The sequence below is a fragment of the Ictalurus punctatus genome, chromosome 5, assembly GCF_001660625.3.
Source record: "Ictalurus punctatus breed USDA103 chromosome 5, Coco_2.0, whole genome shotgun sequence".
In the NCBI taxonomy this organism is placed as follows: domain Eukaryota; kingdom Metazoa; phylum Chordata; class Actinopteri; order Siluriformes; family Ictaluridae; genus Ictalurus; species Ictalurus punctatus.
Window position 1 is genome coordinate 27,537,366 of NC_030420.2, and position 27,868 is coordinate 27,565,233.

Below are 27,868 nucleotides of genomic sequence, written 5' to 3' on the forward strand. Positions count from 1 at the left end.
CGCTTGAAAGAGAAGAGCAGATGCAGGCAAAAGTTTTCACTAGAAAAAACTCAAGGGCCCGTCAGAAAAAAGACGTAAGAGAAAAAGTGCGAGCTCAGATAAGGGCACTCCCTAAAGGTACATGGATGTTTTAATTGTATATAAGACACATTGTAAACGATTGTTTCTTGTTGCGTGTTTCACTTTGAGTGAGGCGTGTAACCCTGGGCCATGCTGGGTTCATTTTGCTGTCTTGCTGACTGCTGAATAAACCTGCTTCTTCTGAATCCAGTCTCCGTGAGTTCTGCTATGTTATTTCTCTAAAAATACAAGTCAGATTTGCTTAATTAAGTTCATAGTTTAAGTTTGTGAGCTAGCAGGGCCAGTGCAGGATGAAGTGGCCTAAAATTTCCTGCACTGTTAGTATTGAGCCATCCCATCCTCTAAAATAAGGTTTTTGTGGTAAAATTCAGATTTCGATCACTGCTTGCCTGGATTTTCAGTGTTGGCAATGCTGCAGATAGGTTCGAACGCAAACGTGCACAGAAACACACACAAAACAGGTTGTTTCATGCCTTTAGCCAACAGATCAAATCTCTTAACCCTGAAACATGTGTGAACAAACAAAAAAGTCCCACTAAAGTATTTGAGTAACAATAAAGCTGCTTTTAGATCAGATCAGTAAGTATGGGCAGTGATCGAGGAAGACGTTACCTATAGATACAGTGCCATGAGAACGAAAATTAGGTCCACGCAGTTGAACGTCTTGAGTATGCCATTTGTAAATAATAATAATAATAATTATTATTATTATTATTATTTATTAATTAATTACTTAATTAATTAACTGACATTTAGAGGATCAGACTAAGCTAGATTAACTCCAAAACTTCTCTGTATACATACTATATGTTTTCTCTTTACAGATAATGCATATGTAATGCAGGAGTCAAGCTTTAGACAGTAAAGTTTAGAAAATTTATTTTAATGGTATAACCCGTTGTAGGGTTGTTTGTTTGATAGTGAAGCCTGAGCACAAGGTCACTGCAGCTAGAGGTCAAAGGTACATCTTTCTAGGACAGAAGGGTGTGTGTGTGTGTGTGTGTGTGTGTGTGTGTGTGTGTGTGTGTGTGTGTCCATGCTGGGTTCCGTTGTTGGTCTGGAGTCGTAGGGCTCTGCCTGCTATGAGTGCTGGAAATGAATTTGTGTGTGATCTGTGTGTAATGACCCAGAAGGTGGAACAGAAAGCACTGGCTTCCTCAGCACCACAGCAGTACATAAAAAATATGTGCTGTTTTTTCTTAATATTCAAAACTAAAATCAAAACTGAAATAAATGATATACAGTCAGTTGGAATTATTGGCACCCTTGAAGAGAAAAAAATATATATAAAATAAAAATGACACCTTTCCACTCATATGATTTCAAATATAAAATTTCCACTTAAACAGTTCAGTAAGCTACTTACCTCTGACCTTACGTATTTTTAAACGGATATTAGTATTCCCCCACCCCACCCCAAAAAAAAAACATTTGGCAAAGTCCTTGGCCCCTTAAAATAAATACAATAAATAACATTAAATACAAATTGTTATAACACAATAAATACAAACTCATCTCAGTCTTCTGGAACAAGACAAGGTTGTACACATAAAGTCTCCTCTCAGACATTATTCTATTACTATTCAACTATAGATTCCATTACCATCTCCCGTTCAACATACTGAAAACCAAAGCACTTTCAGCAGGAAAGAAACAGATGGTTCTTGACGTCATATTAAAAAAATACCATTAAAATACAAACATATAAAACAGCATAATAAAACAGATAGAATTCATTAAAATAAAGTCTGGAACAGTTGAAAGATTTATTTGAGATAAAAAGATGTAAGAGCTTTTAGTTGTATGGGGGTGCCAACAATTTTTTTTTTAGGTTAGTGTTATTTTGGGGAGAAACGTACATTAAACTGAGAGCTTTGAAGTTTCAAAAAGTCATTAAGATTTTATTCATGTCTCAATGGCGTGGGATGTTGAAAACAACTATCTGGGTCAGTGAAACTCGATATATTTAAATGAGACTTCCCGTAAAATAAAACCCCCAAACACACACACACACACACACACAAAACACATGGAAAACACTCACACACACACACACTCACACATACACCTGCTACACTTAGATTTCACTTTGTAAATGTGTTTCAATTTGTAAATTCCAGTTCCTCATGAAGAGGGTATGAAATTATAAGTTTGAGTTTCATTGTGCCATTTTTCCCCCTCAGGTGCTCTGACACCGGATCCTGATCTTATAAATGTGACAAATGTTAGTGTCCATTGATAATGATGTCACATGAGGCCCGAGAGGAAGGATCTGGGTAACAGTTTAACAGGCACGAGACATGCTGTTAGACTGGTTTACAGCAGTAATGATTGACAGATAGATCGATAGATACGTAGGATAATGAACTCGTGAAATGGCACAAAAACAAGAGATGAATTTTCAAAAATAATGATGCCTTACTTTGCAGATGAACATCTGTCCTTATAATTAACATGCGTGTACTGAATAATAATGATACAGGGTAACACAGTATCTACTCAGAATTTACACTGATCCTCCTTATCAAACATAGAAAGAAGCACTAATAATTTCATCTCCACACGTTTTGTGTCATCCTCCATCCACTTCGCTTCAAATTCCACTGTAGTACAACTCCAATTCCAAAAAAGTTGGGACGCGGTGTAAAATGTAAATAAAAACAGAATGCAATGATTTGCAAATCTCATAAATCCATATGTTATGCATAATAGAACATTGAAAACATATCAAATGTTTAAACTGAGGAAATGTACCATGTTAAGGAAAAAAAAATAAGGTAATTTTGAATTTGATAGCTGCAACATGTCTCAAAAAAGTTGGGACGGGGCAAGAAAAGGCTGGAAAAGTACAGCTGGAGGTTAATGGGCAACAGGTCAGTAACATGATTGGGTATAAAAAGAGTATCTTAGAGGGGCAGAGTCTCTCAGAAGTAAAGATGGGCAGAGGTTCACCAATCTGCGAAAAACTGCGCCTACAATTTCAGAATAATGTGCGTAATGTAAAATTCTGAAGACTGTCCTTTTACACAGCGTCCACTTTTTTGAAATTGTGGTTGTACTAGTACGTGTTCTGGGTGCCCGAGGCACTGCTTATTTGCCCACAAGGGTGAAATTTGATTTAGTTTACCCCTACATGTTAATAAACAAATACATTAACTAACCAACATGTACTAACGTGCTTAAGGTGGTCGTTATTCACGCATGAATTCATGACTCATGTTAAAGTTAAGGGTTAGCTCTTTATTAGTTTGTTATTAGTACATGCTTTAACTCATCATTAGTTCATATTTAAGTAAATATTAACTCAGGTATTAGTGCATGATTATTCATGTACTGTTATTGTAACGTGTTAACATTATATAGCAACCTCAAATATGGAAGATATATCATTACATAAATACACACACATACATGAGATATTGTTATGCTCTGTGGTGTGGTGTTTCAGAAGAAATCTTCCGTTACTTCTTAATTAGCTTGGGAACAGCAAAAAAAAATGGAGTGAATGTGTTTCACTGAGAGAGAGAGAGAGAGAGAGAGAGAGAGAGAGAGATGGAATGTTAATCCAGCTTCATTAGCTCTGAACTCTGTCCTACTTTCCCTCATTATCTTGCTTTTTTCATCCTTCGCTCTGTCCCTCTCCCTCTCTTCCTCTCTCCTCCATCCTTAAACCTAATGAAGAGGGTCTTTGTGAAAAGATGCTATTCTCAGAACGCAGCCGTTTATAAGTGTGAATAGTTTCTACTCAACTCAGTGTGTGTGTGTGTGTGTGTGTGTGTGTGTGTGTGTGTGTGTGTGTGCGTGTGTGTGCAGTATCCCCTTAAGGGATGTAGATTGCCATCTGCAATACTTAATGTTCTTTAGCCCAACTGAAAAACGTGAAATGCTGTAAACACCCGTGTATCCTCCCACACAGATGTGCAGGACAGGCAGAAAATGTGGAAGCAAGCAACGATTTCCAAAACTGCTAAGCAATTAAGTCAATTTGCAAAGCACAGCATGTTCACTGACATTTAGTTTAACCAAAGAAATGAGTTCTTACCACCTCATTTTCCCCACAGTGTAGTCGTTGCCAATTCCCATCCGTTCCTTTCTGTTGTAGGACGGTTACACAATCTGGGAGGATAAATGCTAACACACACCACAACTTCTTTTCAAACGTTTTTTTCCCTGCTACTGTTCATGTCAAAGGGCAGCTTAACCAGCGCTTAAAAAGGAAAGCGCTAACCGCTCTGTTCTGTCCAAGTTCACAGATGCCTGAGATTGGCTAGCATCCCTCAAATCAACACAGGAGACATGTTGAACTCTGAGGGATGCCTCTCTGTAATAACAGCCAATCACTGTGCACTTAAAAATAAACTGTTTTACAAAGCTGAAGCCTGGGTTATAGTGTTGGAAATCCACCGGAACTTATGTAAACAAGATGTTTCAAATGCATAATGCATAAGATTTTAGCCTAGATACGGTTAACTATCTAAAGGAAGCTGACATCGATCAGCCATAACATTAAAACCACTGACAGGTGACGTGAATAACATTGATCATCTCGTTACATTAGCAGCTGTCAAGGTATAAGATATATTAAGCAGCAAGTGAACAGTCAGTTCTCGAAATTGATGTGTTTGGAAGAGGGGAAAATGGGCAGGTGTAAAGATCTGAGCGTCTTTGACAAGAGCCAAATTGTAATGGCTGGACGTCTGTGTCGGAGCATCTCCAAAACAGCAGGTTTTGTCGGGTGTCTATAAAAACTATATGTTTATTACAGATCTACAATCAGTTATAAACTTTACAGACTGCAGCTTTAACACATAAAACATGCAGAGAATTCACATAGAAAGCATAGACACTCTGTAATGCACATGTGAGAATACCAAACACACTCACACAGAACCACACTGTGTGTGTGTGTGTGTGTGTGTGTGTGTGTGTGTGTGTGTGTGTGTGTGTGTGTGTGTGTAGTTTAGTAGGTCAAAATTGGATTAGAAAGCCTGAGTCTCTGCAGAAGAGTGAAAACCATGAAACAGAGTGGGCACTGAGGACAGAGTGTGCTCTGTTTATGTTTTTGTGTGTGTGTGTGTGTGTGTGTGTGTGTGTGTGTGTGTGTGTGTGTGTGTGTCCATTCCTCTGAGAAGATAGTCCTAAGCTATATCTAAAAGAAGCAAGTCCCAGCTTGAAAAGAGAGGGTGGGTACAGAACAGAAAGAAAAACAAAGTGTGTGTGTTTATGTCTGTGTGTGTGTGTGTGTGTGTGTGTGTGTGTGTGTGTGCAAGAGAGAGATAGAGTGAGAACGTGCGTGAGCGCCAGATCTGATACAGAACAGACGGCTGGACAAACACCCATGTTTGGTAGAGATTTTTTTTTTTGTCAGGACGCCATTAGGCATCGGAACAGGAGATCATAACGACTGAGACGACCCACTTAATTAGTCTGCATGAGAGTCAATGTTAGTAAATATTAGTAAATGTTTTTCTCTCATACAACATTAGATTCTGAGTTAATACACCATTACTAAACAGTCTGGTAATGCACTGGCCACAACATTTGGGTCTGAGCAGTGCATTAGCGAAAGTGTGTGTATGTGAATATGCCTGGCATTGCATTAAGATGTTACTCAGTCAGACTCATATTGTGTGTGTGTGTGTGTCTGTGTGTGTGTGAGAGAGTTGCGTTCCATTATTTAATATACCGTATTTTGCATGAAGGTGGTGTGCATCATAAGACTGACAGAACCACATCATAAACAGACGGCAGATATCGGATCCTGTCCTGAATCATCTGTATAGTGGATAGAATATAATGTAATTAATGTAATGTTTCCATCACTGGTAATTCATAATATCTGCTGTAGTGTTATATATCATGACATCTTACAGTATTCTCTAGGTAGCATGTGTTTACAATTCCTACAGATGGGTGATAAATTAAAGGAAAAACCTGATGCCTGTGTTGTATTGTGGGAGGCAGCTTTTTCACGTGTTCACGTGTATAATACAGGTTCATATACAGGACAGCAGGGTTCACAGAACGGATGGGCTGAAAATTATATAAATCGAATTCTGTGGAATGTCATTTAGCATTTAACCAAAAATACAATGAATTAATTTAATCTTACCTAAAACTGTCTTCCTGCAAAGTTCATGTTGGGGAATGAGCCAGTTTAACGGTCAATATCTAAATCCTTACTATGTAAGTGTGAGTTTCTCACACGGTGAATGTCATGCTTTGAATCATTACGTGTGTGCTGTGACAAAACTGAAATTAGAATAAACAATTCAGATACCAGCTTTCAAAATGTACGCAATACTCCTTCACTGCAGTCGTTTTAAACAAATTATTTCGTTTTACACTTTTTCTACGTTTTCTCCCTAATTTAGTCTTGGCCATTTCCCACCCACCAGTCAGGTCTCCCCTATTATACAGCAACTACCACCTGATGAGAGAGAAGGTTAACACATGCTTCCTGTGAGACATGTGAAGCCAGTGAACCGTATATTTTCCAACTGCTGTTCATAGTGCATCAGCGTAACACACTCAGAGGAAAAAACTACCTGCCCCCTTCTGCATGCATGAGCTTACAGATGCCTATAATTGTATAGCGGCACTTGATTGACAAGGGAGAGTGTATGCAACCACTCTGACAATTTTGGTGTCTTGGACTCTGGGCCACTGATGGCCATGGCATCGCCGGGATTCACACTAACGCTCTTCTGAGGATAGGAGGAATGCTTTACTGTTGCACCGCTCAGGAGCAGAATGACATTAAACACATTTTACTCCCTTTTCACTTTTGGGGTAACTTGACTTTAAGTACAGTTTTTTTTTTAACAAAAATACTCTGATCTCGTGGATATTAAACAATTGCAAACAAAATACAGGTTTATCCTGAAAAATATATAACAGCTCTGAGTCTTCTCCTATAATGCCTGATGAGGTTGGAGAATACATTGCAAGGGATCTGAGACCGTTCCTCCATACAGAATCTCTCCAGATCCTTCAAATTTCGAGGTCCATGCTGGTGGAGTCTCCTCTTCAGTTCACCCTGCAGGTTTTCTATGGGTTTCAGGTCAGGGGACTAGGATGGCCATGGCAGGATCTTGATTTTGTGGTCAGTAAACCATTTTCGTGTTGATTTTGATGTATGTTTTGGATCATTGTCCTGCTGGAAGATACAACCACGGCCCATTTAAAACTTTCTGGCATTTCTAGTTGACTGGAACTTCTTAATTATTGCCCTGATGGTGGAAATGGGCATTTTTGCAATGTTTGTGCTATTTTCTTATAGCCACTTCCCATTTTGTGAAGCTTAACAACCTTTTGCCACACATCACAGCTATATTCCTTGCTCTCACCCATTGTTATGAATGACTATTGGAATTTGCCCTATGTGTTACCTCATATTTATACCCCTGTGAAACAGGAAGTCATGGTTGAATAATTGCCAGTTCCTAGTCAATCAGGTGTACTAAAAAAAAATGTAAAATATCAATAGGAATATACTTCAAATATATTTTTCTAATATGAATTCATAGGGGTGCAAATAATTGTTGCATACCTATATTTAACAAAGATATATGTTCATTTATTTATTATCCTGTTGTGTTTGCAATTGTTTGATATCCATGAGAGCAGAGTATTTTGGTGATTTTTTAAAAAAAAACAAAATATCAAGAGGTTAAACAATAAAGCCTTCTTTTTTCTCATATTTACCAAGGGTGCCAATATTATTAGAGGGCACTGTATGTGATTGTATTTGAAAAATTATAACTTGATGTCCTGGTGTCTATTATGTCCACCTTTAATTATGATTAAACATATTAAACACAATTTTCTCCCTTTTCACTCTTGGGGAAACTAGACTGTAAAACGCTTTAACTTTATTTCTGGTACATGCAAAAGGGAAAAATATTTCAGTTCAGGACATCCTGTCATTTTCAGGACTATATAGTAGAAAATTTGTGAAGTCTTCTGCAGTTTACAACTAAAGTGTTGCCTGTTACTAAATATAGAATGTTTCTGTGTGCCAGGGCACTGGTGTTTGTGGTTCATGGGGCTGGAGAACACTGCAGCGCGTATGCCGACGTCGCTCACACACTGACCCAACACTCCCTGTTTGTGTTCGCCCATGACCATGGTGAGTGACATCCTAAGAATCCAAAAAAATGATCCATGCACATTTATAGAGCAGGAACAGCAGGTTTAATCCTAGGGTTTTGTTGGGGTTTTTTTTTTTAAATTTTTACAGTCAGTGCGTATGGAAGTTAAGCTCTATTATGAGTGTGAATCACTTGAACAGGCGGAGTATTGAAGAAAGAGAAGCAAATCACACAGCTGTATTTGATTGATTACATGCTGTTCTGCACTTGACGTGCCTGTCATGACTCATGCTTAGAGATAGCTGCCAATGCCTGCACACACACACACACACACACACACACACACACACACACACACACACACAATCATACACACACTCACAAACACAAATTCACAGCTATACAAAAATGAATCAATATGAAGTGTCAAAAGATTAGAAAGATAGTGGGGGAGAGAGGACAATAAAACCGAGAGGACAAGGGAGAAAACAAGAGAGTGTAGGGAAGATGAAAGATGAAAAGGGAAAGAGGGGGTGAAGCATATCGAGGGAAAATATCAAGTGTACGTGCCCAGAATATTTTAAATGTCACTTGATGTTGGAGTGCCATGGTAACTAATGATTCACACAACAAAACCTTGTTCCAAGATAGAGGTGTGTGTGTGTGTGTGTGTGTGTGTGTGCGTGATTACTGGAACACGGTGTGTCGGGTCTCACACCTCTATTGAAAATCATAGGAGGCTCTATTAGACATGCAATTTTCCTCTCAGTGGGTTTCACTTCACCCTCTCTTATACTTCCACCCTCTTTTCTTCTCTCCCTTTGTTCATTTCAGCGTCTGTTCCTTCACTTATTCTCAGTTATATTATTAACGTGTGGGTGTCTGTCACAGCCGAGAGATTATTTTTTTTCATCCTCTTAATTTCACTTAATTCCCCTAATACATTTTTGATTAACGTTCTCTCCCTCTCTTTTGTTCTTGCAGTGGGCCATGGGCAGAGCGAAGGGGAGAGGATGAATATTAAAAACTTTCAGATCTACATCAGAGACTGTCTTCAGCACATCGACCTGATAAGAACGCGCTACCCCAACTTGCCCATCTTCATCCTTGGCCACTCGATGGTGAGATACACATCGCACATCCAGCCACCTGCATCCAATTTTGTCAATACGCCTTGATTATGTCCTTAATCACGCCCGACTCTCTTTCCTGTTTCATGCTTTTAAGGGCTGGGACGATGAGCATTTTTTACAAATCGATAAAACGTTTAGTATGTACATTATTATTATTATTATTATTATTATTTAGAACAGAATGTATTCTTCAGGGCGGCATGGTGGTGCAGAAGGTAGCTTTGCTACCTCAAAGCTCCAGGGTCCCTGGAGTTCAGGTTATTGTCTGTAGTTTCACATGATCTCCCTTTGTTTATTTGGGTTTCATCTGGGTTCTCTAGTTTCCTCCTACTTCAGAAAAACACATGGAGTTAGGTGGATAGAGTACTCTAAATTTCCCAGAGGCATGAAAGTGTATGTGATGCCTTGCGATTGGCTGGCATCCCATCCAGGGTGTATTCCTGCCACGTACCCTGTGTTCTCGGGATAGACTCCAGGTCTACCATGACCCTGACTAGGATAAAGAGCGTACTGAAGATGAATGAACAAATATATTTTTCAGTTCAACATTCAGTATGTCTAGCATGTTTCTGTTTACATCCAATGGGGCAACAAAGCCTTAACCTTCAGCTACAATATGCTTGAGTTCAATAGAAACTGTGTAAAGCAAATTCGTACACAAGTCTTCAGCAATCAAAGCCAGCCCCAGGAGAACACAAACAGCTCAGCACACACAGCCTTCATAATGAATAATCGGCTTTATATATTAATTGACTCTCTCCTGACTGTGTCAAAAATGAATCCATTTGCCACAGCATCCGCATTTTTGTTTGTGATATCTTTTAATTGAGGGTGTACTGAGGTTAAGTGGATTCTCTGTGTATCCCTTTGTGTTTTGCAAAGTAACTTATGTGTGTATAATTTCTTCAGCCGTTAGACTATTTTGCACTTTGCTTTGGTCTATTGTTGGGCCTATTTTACCCAACTGTTGTGTCTTTCTGTTTTTTGACCCTGGTCTTTTGTCTTTATGAGTATGGATTAATCTTTGTGTCAACGTGTGTTTTAACACCAGCCACAGGCTTTGATTATGACTCATGTATTTCCCCATAATAAACACTCCTTGAGTATGCAGTTTGGTTCTACCTCAAACCGTCATACCCGCACTTTCATAAGCGTGCTAAAGGAAAAGGGTATAAGACTGTTTGTGGTTACATTTGCTAGTATGCAGAAATACACTCAGTGTCCACCTGTACACATGAATGGTGCGAAAAACAAAAAACATACTGTATGTGGAGGGTCTGCAGGCTAAAACACCTTGTTGATGAGAGAGATCAGAGGAGAATGTCCAGACTGGTCTGAGCTGACAGGAAGTCTATAGTAAGAACTGTCACTTGTTCGATGTATTTTGTTTTTTGCACCATTCTGTGTGAGCTCTTGAGATTGTTGTATGTGAAATTCCCAGGAGATCAGCAGTTTCTGAAATACTCAACCCAAGCCTTCTAGCACCAGCAGAGTCACAGAGATCAGAGAGATCATACTTTTTCCTCATTCTGATGTTTGATGTGAACATTAACTGAAGCTCTTGACTTGTATCTGCATGATTTTATGCGTTGTGCTGCTGTCACATGATTGGCTGATTGGATAACTGCATAAATGAACAGGTGTACCTAATAAAATGGACAGTGATTGTATACCGTATATGGTTCAATATACGTTTTAATTTTACTGGAAATAACCTGTTAACTATTAACTTGTTAGTCGACAGAGACATGTGGACCTTTCGTTATCTATTTGCCAGTGATCTTTGGGATTAAAGGCCCACGTATACTTCCATCAGAACAGGCAAGTTCTGATGCCTTCAGAGCAAGAGAAAAGCACTTTGGGATGGGACAGCACATGATAGTCCAAAAAAGTCGCTCTCCGACACCAAAGTGTCCAAACTGCCCGTCCACCTCCATTGTGATTGGCCAGTAGAGGCGTGTGAATGTACTGGGGTGGAGGCGTAAACCATTCACTTCTCTGACAGTATGTCTCAAACCCTCTTCTTAAATGCACTTATTAGAGAAAGTGTTGTCTGTTGTAAATTATCTATTCTGTTAAGTGCATTTCTTATGGAATGGAGTGGAAGCTTTGTTCATTTTAATGCATTCAGCTTCCAAATAGTCATTTTGGAATCACTATTTTATTGACTAGGGAGTAGAGACAGGTGCTACATCATTTCATTTTCATATTCTGTGCTGTTGAACAGATGGAGGAATGTATTAAATGACACTATATAGTGGTTATTTCCATCACGCCATAATTAAAATAGTTTAATAAGTTTGTAACTTGGAGCTGCTTTTCTCGTTCAAGTTATTTGCAGTTAGAACTGTTTATACAGAATTCAGGGACTTGCTACATTTTCAAATTAGGTTGCCCAAGCTTAAATTGTAATGTGGGAAGTTGGAGAAGAGTTCTGCATTGATCATGCTCCAAGAATACTTCAAAACTCACAAGTCATGCTTTGTCCTTTTGTTTTGCTTTCTGCTTTTTTTTTTTTTGGGGGGGGGGGGGGGGGGGGGGGGTGTACAGTGGTGGCTCGGCAGTTAAGGCTACTGATCGGGTACTGACCCAACTGAAGGCTACTGACTGGGTTACTGGTTGGAATGTTGGGGGCTCATGCCCCAGCACTGCCAAGCTGCCACTGTTGGGCCCTTGAGCGAGGCCCTTAACCCTCTCTGCTCCTGGGGCGCTGTATCATGGCTGACACTGTGCTCTGACATGACATGACATGCTGGGGTATGCGAAGAAAAGAATTTCACTGTGCTGTAATGTATATGCGATCTATAAAGACTCATTACCATTATAAATGTTTTCCATTAGATTATGCAACAGTCTTCCTCATCCTCATCTTTGTGCTTAGTGGTGGCTTAGTGGTTAGCATGTTTGCCTCACACCTCCAGGATTGGGGGTTTGATTCCTGCTTGCACCCTGTGTGTGTGTGAAGTTTGTATTTTCTCCCTGTGCTTTGAGAGTTTTCCTCCGAGTACGCCAGTCTAAAGACACGTGTTGTAGACTGATTGGCATTTCCAAATTGTCCATTATGTGTGTGATTGTGCCTTGCAATGGGTTGACACAGCCCTGGGATAAGCTCCATGCTTCCTGTGACCGTGTATAGGATAAGCTGTACAGAAAATGGATGGATAGATAGTTACTACCCATCCTCCTTTTTCTGATGGACTGCTAAAGTTCTCTTTTACTGACATTCATTTCAGGCTTTCTTAAGCACTCGGACAAAGTATAACTAACCGCTTAAGCAGAATGAAGTGCTTATGATTGGCTATACTGTTTCAGGTGATCAGCAAGATATGCTAGAGCTAAACCATTTAGAGGACTGTACAGTTAATGCAGAGCTTAATAGGCAGCCAGGGTAAATGGAATAAAACTGTGGTAATGTGCTTTGACTGTGTTTTCCTGGTAAGGATGTGAACTATTGCATTCAAAACTAGCTAAAGTTGAAAGATAGTAGGGCAGACATCCAGTAGCACACTGCTGTAGTCCAAACTACATGTTAAAAAGGAAGCATGTACTAGCTTATTTTTATTTTGCAGATACCTCTCAGATTATAATATGCAGTTTTAGAGACATTACAGTTACAATCAAAATGATTCAACCCCCACTGCAAAATTTACAGACTTTCAGCTGTTTGCAATGAACAAATCAAACAAGAGCAATTGAAATAGCTCAACATAACGAATGCTTCAAGTGTTTTCCCCAAATTCAACTGAAAATGAAACTTATAATGACTTCTCCAGTTTCAAAATTATTCAACCCCCTGAATAGAATCTTTGTTCATTGCAAACAGCTGAAAGTCTGTACATTTTGACAGTAAACCTGATTTGCAATGGGGGTTAAATCATTTTGATTGCAACTGTACATACTGTATACGGGAATCAAATGAGAGACCAGCCTCAGGAGCTGCACAAATGTCCTTTGCTTTTAGTGTGGTTGTAGTTCTCATGGTCTAAGGTATTTATATTAATAATTTATTTTTGATCGAATACGTATCCTTACCAAAGATGTGGGATAAATGAGTTTGGGTAAGGATACGTGTTCATCACACACACGCAAAGACATAGACTGGCTGGGTGTTCCTCCTCTGCATGCCAGCAGCACTCCGTCATGGAGCCACTTCACTGTTTTCATTCCATTAAAGGCTGTGTTTCTCCATCTGTCCCACAGAGTAGAATATATTTCCCTCAGATTAGGATTTGTCTGTGTGACATCTAAGAATGTCAAAATATTTTAAAACATCTGTGAGTAATTACTCGTGGCGTAAATGACTTTCTGGAATTAGACCCAGCTGGCCCGATGAGTCATGTCTGTTATAACTTATATTATTTTTACTATTAGAGGTGCATTAATACCTTTTTTTCTGACCGAGTAGCTGCCGTGCTAGCAAACTCCTCATGCTGAATTTATATTTAAAATGTTTAAACAGTGTTTTTTTTATATAAAAAGCATGATGGAGTATAGACCAGTATCAGCGAGTGTGCTCATTCAAAATGCGTTCAGCAAAGTGTACACCCTGACAAGCGAAGGGGAAGGAACTGTTTGCAGAAAGGAAGTTCTGTCCTGCGTGACAGTTCTTCTGCGTGCTTGCTTCACTGTTTCATGCTAACAACTTCCCACCTTTCCAGCCTTTATATGCACTCAGGTTGCAAACCCTCATGCTCTCTGTTTAAAAAAAACTGTTTTAATGCCATTTTATCAGGTTACTTGAAGTGTAGGAAGATGCTGTAGTACCGCCTCTTGATATTTTGCAGCCTGCTTCGCTTTGATAATTAACTTTGATCACAGGGTCGGCGCCAGGGCATTCGGAACGAGGGGGCATCGACGTGTCACTGGAGGAGTGGCGGAGGGGGGGTTTGTGGGCTACCTCGCCCACCTCACAAAAATAATAATCATCATTTTAAAGAATTAAGTACCATATATTTTCCTTATAATTGTGGATGCAGTGTGTTTGATCAGACTCCTTTCCCGGACCTCCCCGGGTAATTAAAGGTGGTGGAAGTTGGATAATTTTGGGTTGTGTGTAGTGTAAAGAGAGGCTCGCATTTCATATTACCTTAGCCAAGAATTATTGCAATAATAATAATAATAATACCATTTAACTAAACCTATTTTTAAGCAAAGATTCAGCGTGGCACCCTAGAAACCATCATGTCATCACCCGACGATGCTTAAGAGCAAGGCTATGCATAAAGCACTCGAGTAAATAATAATGAGCAGTACTGGTCACATAACCACATACTAGTGACAAAGACAAAAAAAAAGCAAAAAGACATCTTAACTTTAGAAAAGCTGCAGGCAATGAGTGGAAGTGTTAAACTTTATCAGAACGAGGTCTTTCCATTCATTGCGAAATTTCCATTATTGTTGAATTATCAAGCTAAACGTTAAATGTTTTAGACAAAGTCAGCTTTTCAATGTTTGCTCTCATGATGGCGCTCAACCACTGCGCTTACATCACTGTCGTAATAGCAGCGTGTATGTGTATGTAATGGGCTGATTATGACTTATGTCATGACGTTAACTTTTTTTTTGTCAACTTCTACTCTTCATTCATAATCAGTATTTATAATAAAACTAAATTCATTTGCCAAATTGCTTTAAAAAAAATGTATTTAATTATTAATATTTTAAAAGGTAAGAGGGCACAGTGGTGTGGTGCTGAGTCCCAGCGGTGAAATCACGTTCGGGGGTGGGGTAGGGTGGGGTGTTTACCAGAGTTAAGGGGCCACAGTGACCTAGGTGGCCTGGCCGGGCCTCCTGGGGCCGTCACATGGCGCCGACGCTGTTTGATCATCATGCAATATATTTCGAGATCGATGATATTTTGTGTTGTCTGTTTATTAGCACAACAGTATACACTAGGCTTACGTCATATAATAGTATGTTTTTGTCAGGATAAAGGCAGGTTTGGATGCATGTGCAGGTTTATTGAAAATAACCAGGGTAGGCAAATGGTGAAAAGTCATGTCAGAAAGATCGTATTTATGAATTAAACACACATGAACACCATCACCAAGTCGTAATTACGAATGGAAAACTCAGGATTTTGTTTGAGCGCCGAGTTGCCAAGTCGGGGATGGGTCAGTAAAAAAAACATGGTGGAATCAATGGGTGCAACATCTGCAGTTGACGGTAAAGTTATTGAAATGGAAAATTCACTCGTCTCAGAAAGTGATTTCAGTTATATGTAGATGCATAAAGATGCAGAAAGTCATTGTCAGGCTTTTTTATTTACAATAAAACAAGCTAATTGCCTGCACAAAATACAATAGCATTGTACAATTAAAATAAACTTTACAGTGGCTTCATAAATTGATTAAAAACATAAAAAAGCAAAACACACCCCATACACATTCTTTGTTCTACATTATCTAGAAGTAGAGTTCAAAAACCTTGCTATATTTTTTTGTAGTTAATTAAGAATAGGTACGCCGCCATCTTGCTCCGACCAAAGTGACTTGAGACCTGGTGTCGTAATTACGAATTCCCAACTCTTAAATACGAACTTCCAAGCAGGACTTGAACACACAGATAGTCATGTGATCTACAAACTGACTGAAACAATGCAGAGGCAAACTCAATAGAATGGCATTAGCAATGTCTTATCATTGTATTATATGGTACAGGTATTCCAGTTTGCATTTAGTTTGTTTAGCAGTTTTTAAAAAATATATTTTTATGTTAACTTCTGTATTGAGATGTACTCTGTGTTTGTAATGACGAATGCCCACTATACATCACAAACACCACAAGTTCAAAATTAGACCAAAATAAAAAGGTAATCCGTTCTATTATGGCCAGTAATTCAAACAAAGATGGAATCCTGTTTCTTAAGCTGAATGTGATCAACAATTATTGTACTGTTGAGCGTTTCTAATGTTGTCTGGTAAATACAGCCTTCACCTATTGAGTTTTCAAACTGTTTTGTGTTGCAAAAAAATGAGTTTTGTAAAGAATAAAAGCAAGAGACACCTGTTCTGAGGAGTTGAGTTGAATAGACTTGAATAAAAATTTGTACACCTTTTGTCTCATGTGTTTTGGGTAGTTGTGGTAGCCACAAGTTGATGTCATGTTTTTGAGCTGAAGCCTGTCGAGGTTGTCAAAAAATAAGGGTGGATGCTTCAGTGTTTTAATAATAGAACTTGTTTTTTGGGAACACCTCTTTGCTAATGTTTATAAAGAAGGACGTGACTGTGAACCTGTTTATCGTGTTTTGGTAACACATTATAATAATTATATATATATATATATATATATATATATATATATATATATATATATATATAAGACATGTATAAGAGTTTTTACTTTACTAGTTAACTAATCATGAACAGCATTTACACTGCATGAAAAGAGCTGTAATTGGACTAATAGACTCCTGTATAAGCCACTGAATTTCAGACGTATTCAGAAATGTACTGGCTGGGAGTGTTAAATTGCACACATCCGTATACACCCAATTATATACCATTTTGGGTGTATAGTGACTGACGTGGCCATTTGTTGCCATAGAAGATGATCCTGTCAGGGGACATTTTTACACTCAAGTGATAATTAACATTTCTCACCTCATGTTCATTCATCTCAAACTGGATTGTTTGCCCTTAAACTTAACCTACCCTGAAATCCTGACAGCCATTGGGCCACTGTATGCACTGGCTTTCATTTTACTGATTACTCTTAATTAAGCCCATCCCAAAATCTTGACAGATATTGGGTCACTACATGTATTGGCTTGACTTAAAATTCAGCCCACCCAAAACCACAGCCTTAGCTTATACACCTTGCTACCGGCCTTCAATCAATATTGCTCACGACATAAATTCTGAGAAAATAATTTGGCTTTAAATATCTTTATTAAAAGGATGAAATATACAGAATAAAAGGAATAACATGGAATGTCCAAAATATAACAACAATAAAATGTGAAATAACAACAACGATAAAATATCCAAATTAACAATAAAATATGGATATATAAATACTATTAAAATACAAATATAATGCTTATAAAAGGACAAAAAAAAAAACAGCTGAAAAATCCAAAACAATAACAGGAGGTGCAATCAGAGTTCAGTAAATGAACTCCTCTCCGACTCTGTCTCACTTTCCATCATACGAGTGTGATGAGTGCCAGCATAACGTGGGTCTGCATCCAGCCTTTTCTGTAGTTCCTGGCACAGAGCTGACAGTTGTGGGCTTCTCTGTGCTTGTGGTTTAACAACCCATACCTGCCTCCCATCAACAACGCCATCTTATTCATCGGACATCATGTTGTCTCCCACAGTTCTCTTTCCAAGTCTGTCTGCAGGACCCCTGGACTCTAGCAACTGCAAAACATAACAGTAACTTAACCACTGACAACCACCAGATGGCTAACAGCATTTCGAAATGAACAAGCTAAATCAACTACATCAATCTTCCTTAATTACTTACACTTAACGTTCTTTCTTTCTTTCTTTGTTTTTGGCCAGTTTTAACAGAGTTTCTCAGCTCTGCTTTTTCAGGCTTATCCATCGAATGTTTCCTCCTTAGAGTTTCATAATATGTTTTGCAGGATACTGAACAGAACAAAAATATATTATTAGTAACAGAAGACACGTTATTATATGTACTTTCAGTATGTGTGTGTATAATGAATACAATCCCGGACATACTACATCCGCCATGTTGGCATTGTCATGTGACCTTCAACATCATCATAAATACAAAAATCTTAAGGGGACCACCAGATTAAAGCAACCGCACTAATGGCAAAATGCACATCAGGAAAGTTAACTGAATTAGTAATGTAATGTGGGCGGGGTTAACTTTGTAGGCTGAGGTAAATTCGTTGCCATAAGCTTGGCCGGATAAGGCATGATGGAGATCACAGAAAAGGTTTCAACGCTGTGACAACTGTTTTCGTGTTTAAACCTTTAACAAGTTAACAGGTTTTTTCAGGTATCGTTTAAGCGAGTCCTGTTTAACCAAGGTTTAATACTTAAAAAGAGCCGACGCCGTGTTCCGCGATTTTTTTTTTTTAACTCATTTGCACCAGTCCCATTGCATTATGGGATTTTTGACTCACATTGTGTTCGCATCAGTTGCACACTCCAAAATCTCGCCAGAAGCAGTACGCCATCCGGGTATTTCTCGCCTACTGTTTCTCACCTTGGAGGAATTTTAGCCCATTCCTCAGTACAGAAAACTTCAACTCTGGGATGTTGTGGGGTTGCAGAAATGTAGAAAATTCTAAAAAAATAAATAAATAAAAAAGTTCACAAAATTTCACATACCATTGTATATGTATTTTTTGTAAAATATCAACACATTTATATTATATTTTTATGTATTTTTTTTTTAATCTGTCCATTTTTCGTCTTACATTGAGTTTTTACTATAGAAACCATAAAGGATTAGAATGAGCAGATTAATATAAACATACTGTATCATTTTAATTAACACCTTCTAACCAATCAGATTTGGAAATTCAACAGTGCTGTGGTATAAGAATGTAGTAAAAGCTCATAGATGTCCTATACATTATTATTATTATTATTATTATTATTATTATTATTATTATTATTATTATTATTGTTGTTGTTGTTGTTGTTGTTGTTGGTATTAGTGTTAGTGTTGCTATAAAATATGCCATATAGGGCAGATCATAGGACACAGTTTCTAAAGTCTATTTCCCCTGATTACCACATGAATCGTTCACAACACAGTACGCTAATATAACAGTACAGTCTCTTCATTCTGTCTTTGCATAGCTCAGCATTCTCACATTTCAGTGTTGAACCCACAGCATTGTATTCCCAAATCATTTATTAGCTTATTCTTCATTCTTTTTTTTTATTAGTATGATGAGTTATATCATTTATTCCCTGTAGCCTCTATATTTTCTTCTAATGTACTTTTTCTTTCAATCTCGTATAATGTCACATTGTTAGAATCTTACATAAGCATTAAGTCTTCAGCGCATTATGGGGCCACTAAGACAATGCAGCTATTTATTCCCAATAGCTGTGTGTGTGTGTGTGTGTGTGTGTGTGTGTGTGTGTGTGTGTGTGTGTGTGTGTGTGTGTGTGAAGAGAGGCAGAGAGAGACTGCTCTGTTCTCTTTTCTGCAATAGACTTGTTAAACGTGTTTTAAGTGTTAAACTTTTGTGTTTGCATACTTGGCTACATTTGTGTCAGCATGTGTTAAACAACGGTGCACATGTTGCGTGCAATATCAGCTCCTGTAGTTCGCCTTGGGATCTCAGAGGAACTGCCTGGACAAACAATGTTCTTCCTTTACATCACACACACCCTTAAAAGTTTCATAATCTAGTGTCAGTCTAGTGTCAAAGAGGATGTTGTGCATATGGAAATGTACATGTGCTAGAAATATTGCTGGTTACGTGCTAAATGAAATAACCCTATCGTTTTAAAGATCTCAGTGACGTGTGTGTGTTTGTGTACGTGTGCTAAGTAGTGCTTTGGTCTTGGGAACCTCTTTTGAGTCTGAAACTCACTTCATTAATATTCAGAGGCTTAATAAAGAACTACCGAACACAGCGAGAACAAAATGGCCGCCCAGTGGCACAGGGAATAGTAATGATTCCGTCTCACTTTCTTAATTTTTCTCACTCTCATGGTACATGTTATTTTTATTTTCCTCTATGCTTTTTCTTAAGCTCCCTAAGACAACAGGAGCAAGAGGCCAAGTTCAGCAAGAGAACAGTGTCGGCTTGTTTTCTTTTCAAGCACCCTGACGTGTGTATTTGTATTTTACTACAGGGTGGTGCCATCTCTATTTTGACTGCATGTGAGAAGCCGCAGGATTTCGCCGGTGTGGTTCTGATAGCCCCCATGATCCAGATGAACCCAGAATCTGCCACACCCTTCAAGGTGGAAGTCCATCCTCACACACAAACACCCAGTTTTCTTCCATATTGATGTTACTGTGAGATGGCAGTGTTGTATTTCTGCAGAAAAATGCCACTGTTGGTTTATTTTCATTTCTAAATGGCAGAAAATACATTTACAGTGAAAAGCAAAAGACCAAAATCAAAACAAAAGAAGAGAAGACTCAACCATTACAGAATCAAATACGTTGACATGGTAACAAGCCTCACAGATCCAGGGTCCTGGTTTGAACCTGAACTTGGATTATTGTCTGTGTGGAGCTTTGCATGTTCTCTCAAGGTTCAAATGGGTTTCCTCGTGGTTCTTTGGTTTCCTCCCACTGTCCCATAAAACACCGAAGATGGTGGGTTGGAGGTATTGATGATGAATGAAAGAATGAAAATGAAACATTGGTGATACGGTAGTATTGTTATTTCACAGCTTCAGGTCTCAAGCCTGCACACACGTTATTGTCTGTGTAGATCTGGCTCGTTCTCCTCGTTGCCGTGTCCACTTGGGTTTTCGTTCTGGCTTCCAGGATGATCGGCTAGTAAAAGTAAACAAGTAATCTCATACAGCTAGGTTGATAAGTAAATCTTTAAAATGGCCCAGTGTATTCTCACCCAGGTCATCATTAACCTACGCAACACCAGTTTTACAAGTCATATAAAAATATCTCGAATCTAAGTGAGCTAAGAAGGGAAAGTGTTAAAAACGTCCACAGTCAGAATGAAAACCAAGGTATGAAGAATTAATTTAACTCCCACAGTCCAAAAGTCATCAAACATCAAGGCAAAGATAAAGGCTAGAATCAAAATCTAAGAGATTAGCGACTGGATACAGAGAATGTTGGCAGCTGACTAAGAAAGGAAAGAGGAGTGTATTTACGTTGATGATGAGAAGAGTGCTGTGTGGGGGAAAATGAGTAACAGGTGCCAGTGGTTAGTAAGTCAACAACACTAACCGCTAGAACATGGGTGAATATTTAAACATACAAGACATGCTTCAGTCTCTGTATTATTCACCATGGTCACTTGGGGTTTGGTTTGTATATTTGTGCACATGGATAGTTTTCTCAGGGGGCACGGTGAATTAGTGGTTAGCATGTTTGCCTCACACCTCCAGGGTTGGGGGTTTGATTCCTTCCTCCACCATGTGTGCGCAGAGCTTGCATGTTCTCCTCGTGCTTTGGGGGTTTCCTCTGGGTACTCTGGTTTTCCTCCCCCAGTTTAAAGACATGCCTTGTAGGCTGATCTCTAAATTGTCCATAGTGTGTGAGTGTGTGTGCGATTGTGCCCTGCGATGGGTTGGCACCCCATTCAGAGTTTCCCCTGCCTTGTGCCCCGAGTCCCCTGAGATTGAACATGAACATCTCCGCAGGTTATACTTGGGCATTCGCAGCAGGGTTAGTGCTTGTGCTTTTTCTTACAACTTCAGTTGAATTAAATCAAATAAAATCCACGTAGACCTAATTTGTCTGTATTCGGATGAACATTTCATGAAATCAGAATCAAACAGTCCTCAAGCCGTCTTTCAAAACCTAGTTGAACCCCGTTAAAAACATTGTTTACAAGGAGTGCAATTGTAGTCAGTGCCATTGTCTTGTGCATACTGAATTCACTTACTGATTAGTTGAAATGAATATGCATCTCATGAGGATCATTATTATACAGATTACCATGACAAATGTACCTGCAGCTTTTTCTGGTGAAATGAGCACAAAACGAGCTACAGCAGGGTTTTTTTTTCTTCATTCTTTTGTCTCATGATTTTATTTTTGTAACTTGTGACTGTAATTATTTTTTACATATATATATATATATATATATATATATATATATATATATATATATATATATATAAATGAAATTTCTCTGCCTATTGATTCTTAATGGCACAGCTCAATTTCTTTTTCGCAGAGAGACAAGAAGTAAAATAGGGAATGTATTTAGGAAATGGAGGCCCTTCTATTATCTGGGCTTGTTTTAAATTTTCTTGTGAAGTTCTTGAAACTTTATTTTCTATGTCTAGTTCCTTGTTACCTGTTATCTGTTGTAGGCTGATTCCTTCTGGTTGTCTGCAGGTTTTCATTGCTAAAGTCCTGAACCATATGGCTCCCAGCCTCGCTATCGGCTCCATCGATCCCAAGTCGGTCTCACGGGACCCAAACCAGGTAGTGAACTCAGAATGTGTGTGAAAGGTCATCTGTGCATGTAGGGCAGCCAAGTGTCAGTTGCGTGCACTGGTTTTCCATTAACAGCATTTTGGTAGTTCAGGAGTTTAACAAAGTTTATAGACTATGGTTTCGACTAGTTTAATGGAAATAAAGTTACAATTTATTGCTTTAGTTTTGCCAAGCCTAAACCTTTCAGATATGAGGAATATAAGCAAACTCTTTATATGTTTTGTGTGTGGTTTATTACATATAACACTCACACTTGTTTCTCTTATCCAAGATACTTTGCCATGTCCAGTTTCTTCTCCTCAATATTCTTAAACATTTAGTTAATCAGTTGACATTTCTTACGGGCTTTAAGCCTCTTTAGACTGTTCTTTCTTTCTTTTTTTTTTACATTTCATCTTGTAAATGATTGATCTGTATTGTTTAAATATTGTTTTAGACATGTAGTACAAAGGGTGAAAACAGCATAAGAGTTCATGCGTCATGCCATTTGATAGGTAAATTAGTGGTTTAGCTCTCCATATACAATCAAATAAACTTGTTTTCATAATGGAGCACCTGTCATCAGCAGGGACTATGAGAATCGGATCAGCTGACTTGAATTGTAGGGTAGCTTTCATCACAGTAAAAGCCAGCCCCAGGCTCTTTCAACCTCAGACAGTTAAAGGAAGCTGAAGGTTGCTCATGTATCGACCACTGACAGCCTCTTTGAAATACAAATCTCGACTAATGTTAGCAGGGAACAATAAATTCAGCAACACTAGATATGTCATTTTTCTTGACACAATCAACTGCATTTATTTAATAGTACCTTATGCATGAACTCAGGAGTTTCTCGTCAATTAAAGGCTTTGGAAAACATGCCCAGATGTAGCACCAATTGAATGCACATAGGCTGGAGGCTGTCTAGGCTATGATCTGGGAAGTATGCCAAAGCACTCTATATTCGAACCCATAGTATTGCATGGATTGATTAGTGGTATGGATGTATTTGTCACAGTGCAGAACATTATGATGGCCTGTGGTATAAACTGAGTGACAATATTGTAGCTTTAAATGAGATTTCCTGTTAGCTACTTTGCATGTTTGGGGATCTCCACGTAGTACATTATTCGTATTTTTTAATTAAAACTACCGTAAATGTCTGCTTCTCTATGAATGACTCTATTCATTTGGCCTATCAAAGCAGAACTAACTGATTGCGGTACCAGAAATTGCTGTTCTTTTCTTTAACACACCTCTCATCCATTTAAACCTCTCAACAAAGCATTTAGAGTATGCAAGAGGGTGGGTCTGAAGTTTTTGTTCAGGTTGTGTGCACTACTACAATTAAACTACAACTGCTCCAACTAGAATAAGAAAGGAAGTTTAGACAGGACCAAAGACTATAGATATAGATATATGGTATTATAATAGCTGCTACAACACAAGTACAGCAAGTACTTCCTGCTCAGAAAAAGAGAGCATATACAATGTCAAGGCTTAAGAAGTCAAAGCTTTAAGTTAGGCTTCATAGTCAACGTATAAGAACACAGGAACATGTAGTGAGTGTATAGCATATATATCACAATGATTAAAAATGAAAAGGGTATATGATCTCTAATCCAGATAGAGTGAGTGACTGAGTGTGAGTGCAAGAGTGAGTACAAGCAGTGTGACAAGCCAAGAAATCACTACAAAGATCTTGACAAAGCAATCATAGAGCACAAGACACACTATGCAACTCACATTTCTATTCTATATAGCCACAAAACACCTCTCAGCCAGCAATATAAGCATATTCACATTAAATGCCTTTGATAAACCAGTATATGTGACTGCATAATTTTCTGATGCAGTAACGAAGCAGTGACTAAAAGGTACCAACAATCACAAATGGCTTCCTATTACACTATATACAGCAAGAAGAAGAAGAGGAAGACGCCTTTTTATCTGTCATATACATTACAGCACAGTGAAATTATTTTCTTCACGTATCCCAACTTGTTAGAACATTGGGGTCAGAGCGCATAGGCGCCCCTAGAGCAGAAGTCCATAGGGTTAAAGGCATTGCTCAAGGGTTCAGCAGTGGCAGCTTGGTGGTGCTGGGGCTTTAACCCATGACATTCTGAGCAGTAACCCAGATTCTAAACCATTGAGCCAGCACTTCCCTTATACATACATTATACATCCATATTTGGCCTCCAAATTCCCAAGATCTCAATCCAATCGAGCATCTGTGGGAAGTGCTGGACAGACAGACACACAGACAGATAGACAGACAGATAGATAGATAGATAGATAGATAGATAGACAGACAGATAGATAGATAGATAGATACTGTTTGCCCAATAGACGTGTGCCCACCAATATCACATTTTGGTGCATATCTTTTGAGATATGTATGTTGATTAACACAGAATTTTAAATATTTTAATCAGACATTTCTGCCCCAGAATACATTATGTACTATGATTTAAATTTAATTTGAATGCTGAAATTCATTCTGACAGCCCTATCATGGTTTGTGTTTAACCTAAGGCTAACAAGCAAAACTAAATTTGACATTGTATGTACAGATACAAAAAAAAAACAGGTACAGTAATTTATCCGACTATCATTTGGTTGTCTCGACCAGCTAGAATATGTCTATGAATAAAACTATGAGCAGAAAGTTATTAACATATGTGTGGCATCCTGGGAAAAGCCTGTGGATGAAAAAAATCATGTGGTGAATTTTGGCATTCTTTTATATATGTAGTTCTGAAAGCTACAGGCTTTCCTGAATTGAAATACGTTTCTCTTTTGCAGGTCAACCACAAGCAGAGATTTGGTGTTTTAAAAATCTGGTTATCCCCAAAAGCAAAAGGGAGAAAATTGTATTTTAAAGATTCCATTCCCACACTGCAGGACCATCACAGACAATCTGACAGCCGGTATCTGATTTCATACTTAAGTGATTAGGGTTATGTCTGTTATGCTATGGCACGTATCAGTGGAACACATTGATCAAGTGTGGCATCACAGAAAAATCACATTTTAGACAACTTCAGGCAGATTGACGGTATATATTGCTGCGTTTGTTAAACACACTCCTCGACCAACTTGATCTTTGCGTCAGGCAGTCAAGGCAAGGTTAGAAAATGAATTTAAAAAAAACTTTCCACATCATTATTGTAAAACATGTTTATGGTTTCATAAAGTTGATGTGTTAAAGTGCAGTATTTTATAGACGGAAAAACCTTATTTTGTTCAAAACCCAATTTTCCCCAGAGTTCAACCACAATGATATTACACATGTTTTCCCAGAATACCATACATATGTTTTGATTTATTTTTGGGAACATGCTTCAAAGGCTCACATTTAGAAAAATCTGACTGTGGTTATATTGAGTGCTCTGTGTTGAAAGTCTGGTCAATGTATTATTCTAAATAAGTTGAAGTTATTGCTACAGTCGATCTGAACACAGTTCCACTCATGTGCTGCAGGTGCAGGCATATGAATCAGATGAGCTGGTTTATCATGGAGGGATGCGTGTATCGTTCGGAATGCAGCTGATGGCTGCTTCAAGCCGCATCGAAACAGAGCTTCCTAACATCTCCTGGCCTTTCCTGCTTCTGCATGGAACTGCTGACAAGCTCTGCGATATCAGAGGATCCCATCTCATGTACAACCAAGCTAAGAGCACAGACAAAAAATTGAAGGTATGCAGTACATTTTAAATTTTAGGCAAACAAACCAACCTAAACACCAGTTCTGTCAAACAAATCAGTGTTAACAACATCAATGCCTTCCACTCACTAACTGATTCAGTATAGCAACTCAACGTTTCCTTTATTAAGACTAAGAAAATGTTGAACAATATACCACCACACTTCTACACTGTAGTATGTACACATACTGTGGCTTGCATAAGTATTCACCGCCCTTGACTTTTTCCACACTTTGTAGTGTTACGACCAGAAACTGAAACTGAATTATAGTCCACTTATTATAATCCTATGATTTTTAGTGGCTTAATGGTTAGCACGTTTGCTTCACACCTCTGGGGTTGGGGATTTGTTTCTCGCCTCTGCCTTGTGCGCATGGAGCGTGCATGTTCTCTCCATGCTTCAGGGGTTTCCTCCATGTACTCTGGTTTCCTCACACAGGCCAAAGACATAAATTGTAGGTTGATTGGCACTTCCAAATTGTCTATAGTGTGTGAATGGGAATGTGAATGTGTGCATGATTGTGTGCTGCAATGGGCTGGCAACCTGTCCGGATTGTCCCCCTCCATGTGCCCAAAGTCTCCTGGGATGGACTCCAGGCTCCACATACCCCTGTGTAGAACTAATTTAGGGTTTTCACAGCAACAGGAGTGAATATTTATATAATCACAACTTTTCAAGATTTTTATTTTTAAATCATTTTGTAAACTACACTCATTTTGGGGGGCACGTGGTTTAGTAGCTAGCACGTTTGCCTCACACCTCCAGGGTTGAGGGTTCGATTCCCGCCATGTGCCCCATGCCCCCTGGGATAGGCTCCAGGTTCCCGCGACCAAGTAAGGATAAGTGTACAGAAAACGGGTGGATGGATATTAATTTTTCCACCCACTTCAAAATGATAGATTATTTTATGTAGATTCATTGCATATAATGACAGTTAAATCCATATCAGTTTGTAACACTACAAAATGTGGAAATGTTCAAAGAAGCTGAATACTTATGCATGTGTCTGAAAAGTCATACAAGCCATTAAAACATATTTTTGCAGTGTGTAATATTATAGTCACACCACAGATAGTACAGTGCATTCCTTTCATAAGCATACTCTGTTCATAAGCATGTGGATGTAATCTACATAGTTCTCCAGCCAGTCAGTCTGCTCTTCCCCTTGCTCGCATTTTTAAAATAACAGCATGAAGCACCCTCTATATGCTTGCCCAAAAAAGAACCCAACAATCTGCCACATTTGTTGTTTGGGTGTGTCTTTGTGCTTTTGTTTCTGAAAACTCTTTTAAGAAGCATAATATAAAGTCTCAGAATCTGACACAAAGTAGGAGACCAGTTATCAAAACCATGGTGAGTCTTAGCATTGTCTCAGAAATAATTTGATCCGTTGCAAAGTTAAAGGTTAGGGTTCGACGTGTGGATAGCATCTGCACCTGTATTAAACACTTCATTCATATGAAATAGAACAAAATTCAATCACATCACCGTCACTTGTTCAAATTTATATGGATGTATAAATATGAAGCTGTTAAGATGTTGGATTTTTAAACGGAAGGTTGAGAATTGAAATCCCAGCATTGCCAAGCTGCCACTGCCGGGCCCCTGAGCAAGGCCCTTAACTATCAACTTCTCAGTTTTATAAATGAGAAAATTGTAAGTCGTCTAGACAAGTTGTCTGCCAAATGCTATTGAATTGCACTTGTTAGTATTTAGTGTCTGTAATTGTCTATTGCTGTGACAAACAATTTCCCTTAGGGATCAATAAAGTACTCTAGC

General features: G+C 38.6%; 1 protein-coding gene and 1 long non-coding RNA gene across 4 annotated transcripts in view; one reads left to right on the forward strand and one right to left on the reverse strand.

Moving 5' to 3' along the window:
- The window catches only part of mgll (monoglyceride lipase), a 40,570-nt gene that overhangs the window by 7,711 nt on the left and 4,991 nt on the right, over window positions 1-27,868 (forward strand). For 2 of the 3 annotated variants that reach the window (XM_047155690.2, XM_017468183.3), the window contains exons 3-7: window positions 8,106-8,212; window positions 9,159-9,295; window positions 20,107-20,217; window positions 22,298-22,387; window positions 25,865-26,080. In XM_047155690.2, coding sequence (XP_047011646.1) covers window positions 8,106-8,212; window positions 9,159-9,295; window positions 20,107-20,217; window positions 22,298-22,387; window positions 25,865-26,080 — 661 coding nt within the window. Of the gene's footprint in view, window positions 1-8,105; window positions 8,213-9,158; window positions 9,296-20,106; window positions 20,218-22,297; window positions 22,388-25,186; window positions 25,312-25,864; window positions 26,081-27,868 lie in introns of those variants that run through there. The other variant, XM_017468184.3, reaches the window with a different exon arrangement.
- LOC108265632 (uncharacterized) lies at window positions 16,670-22,371 on the reverse strand. Its single transcript, XR_006982563.2, has 4 exons — window positions 22,257-22,371; window positions 18,411-18,574; window positions 17,777-17,901; window positions 16,670-17,670 (listed from the first exon to the last, which is right to left on the reverse strand). It is a non-coding gene; the product is annotated as an uncharacterized LOC108265632 (long non-coding RNA).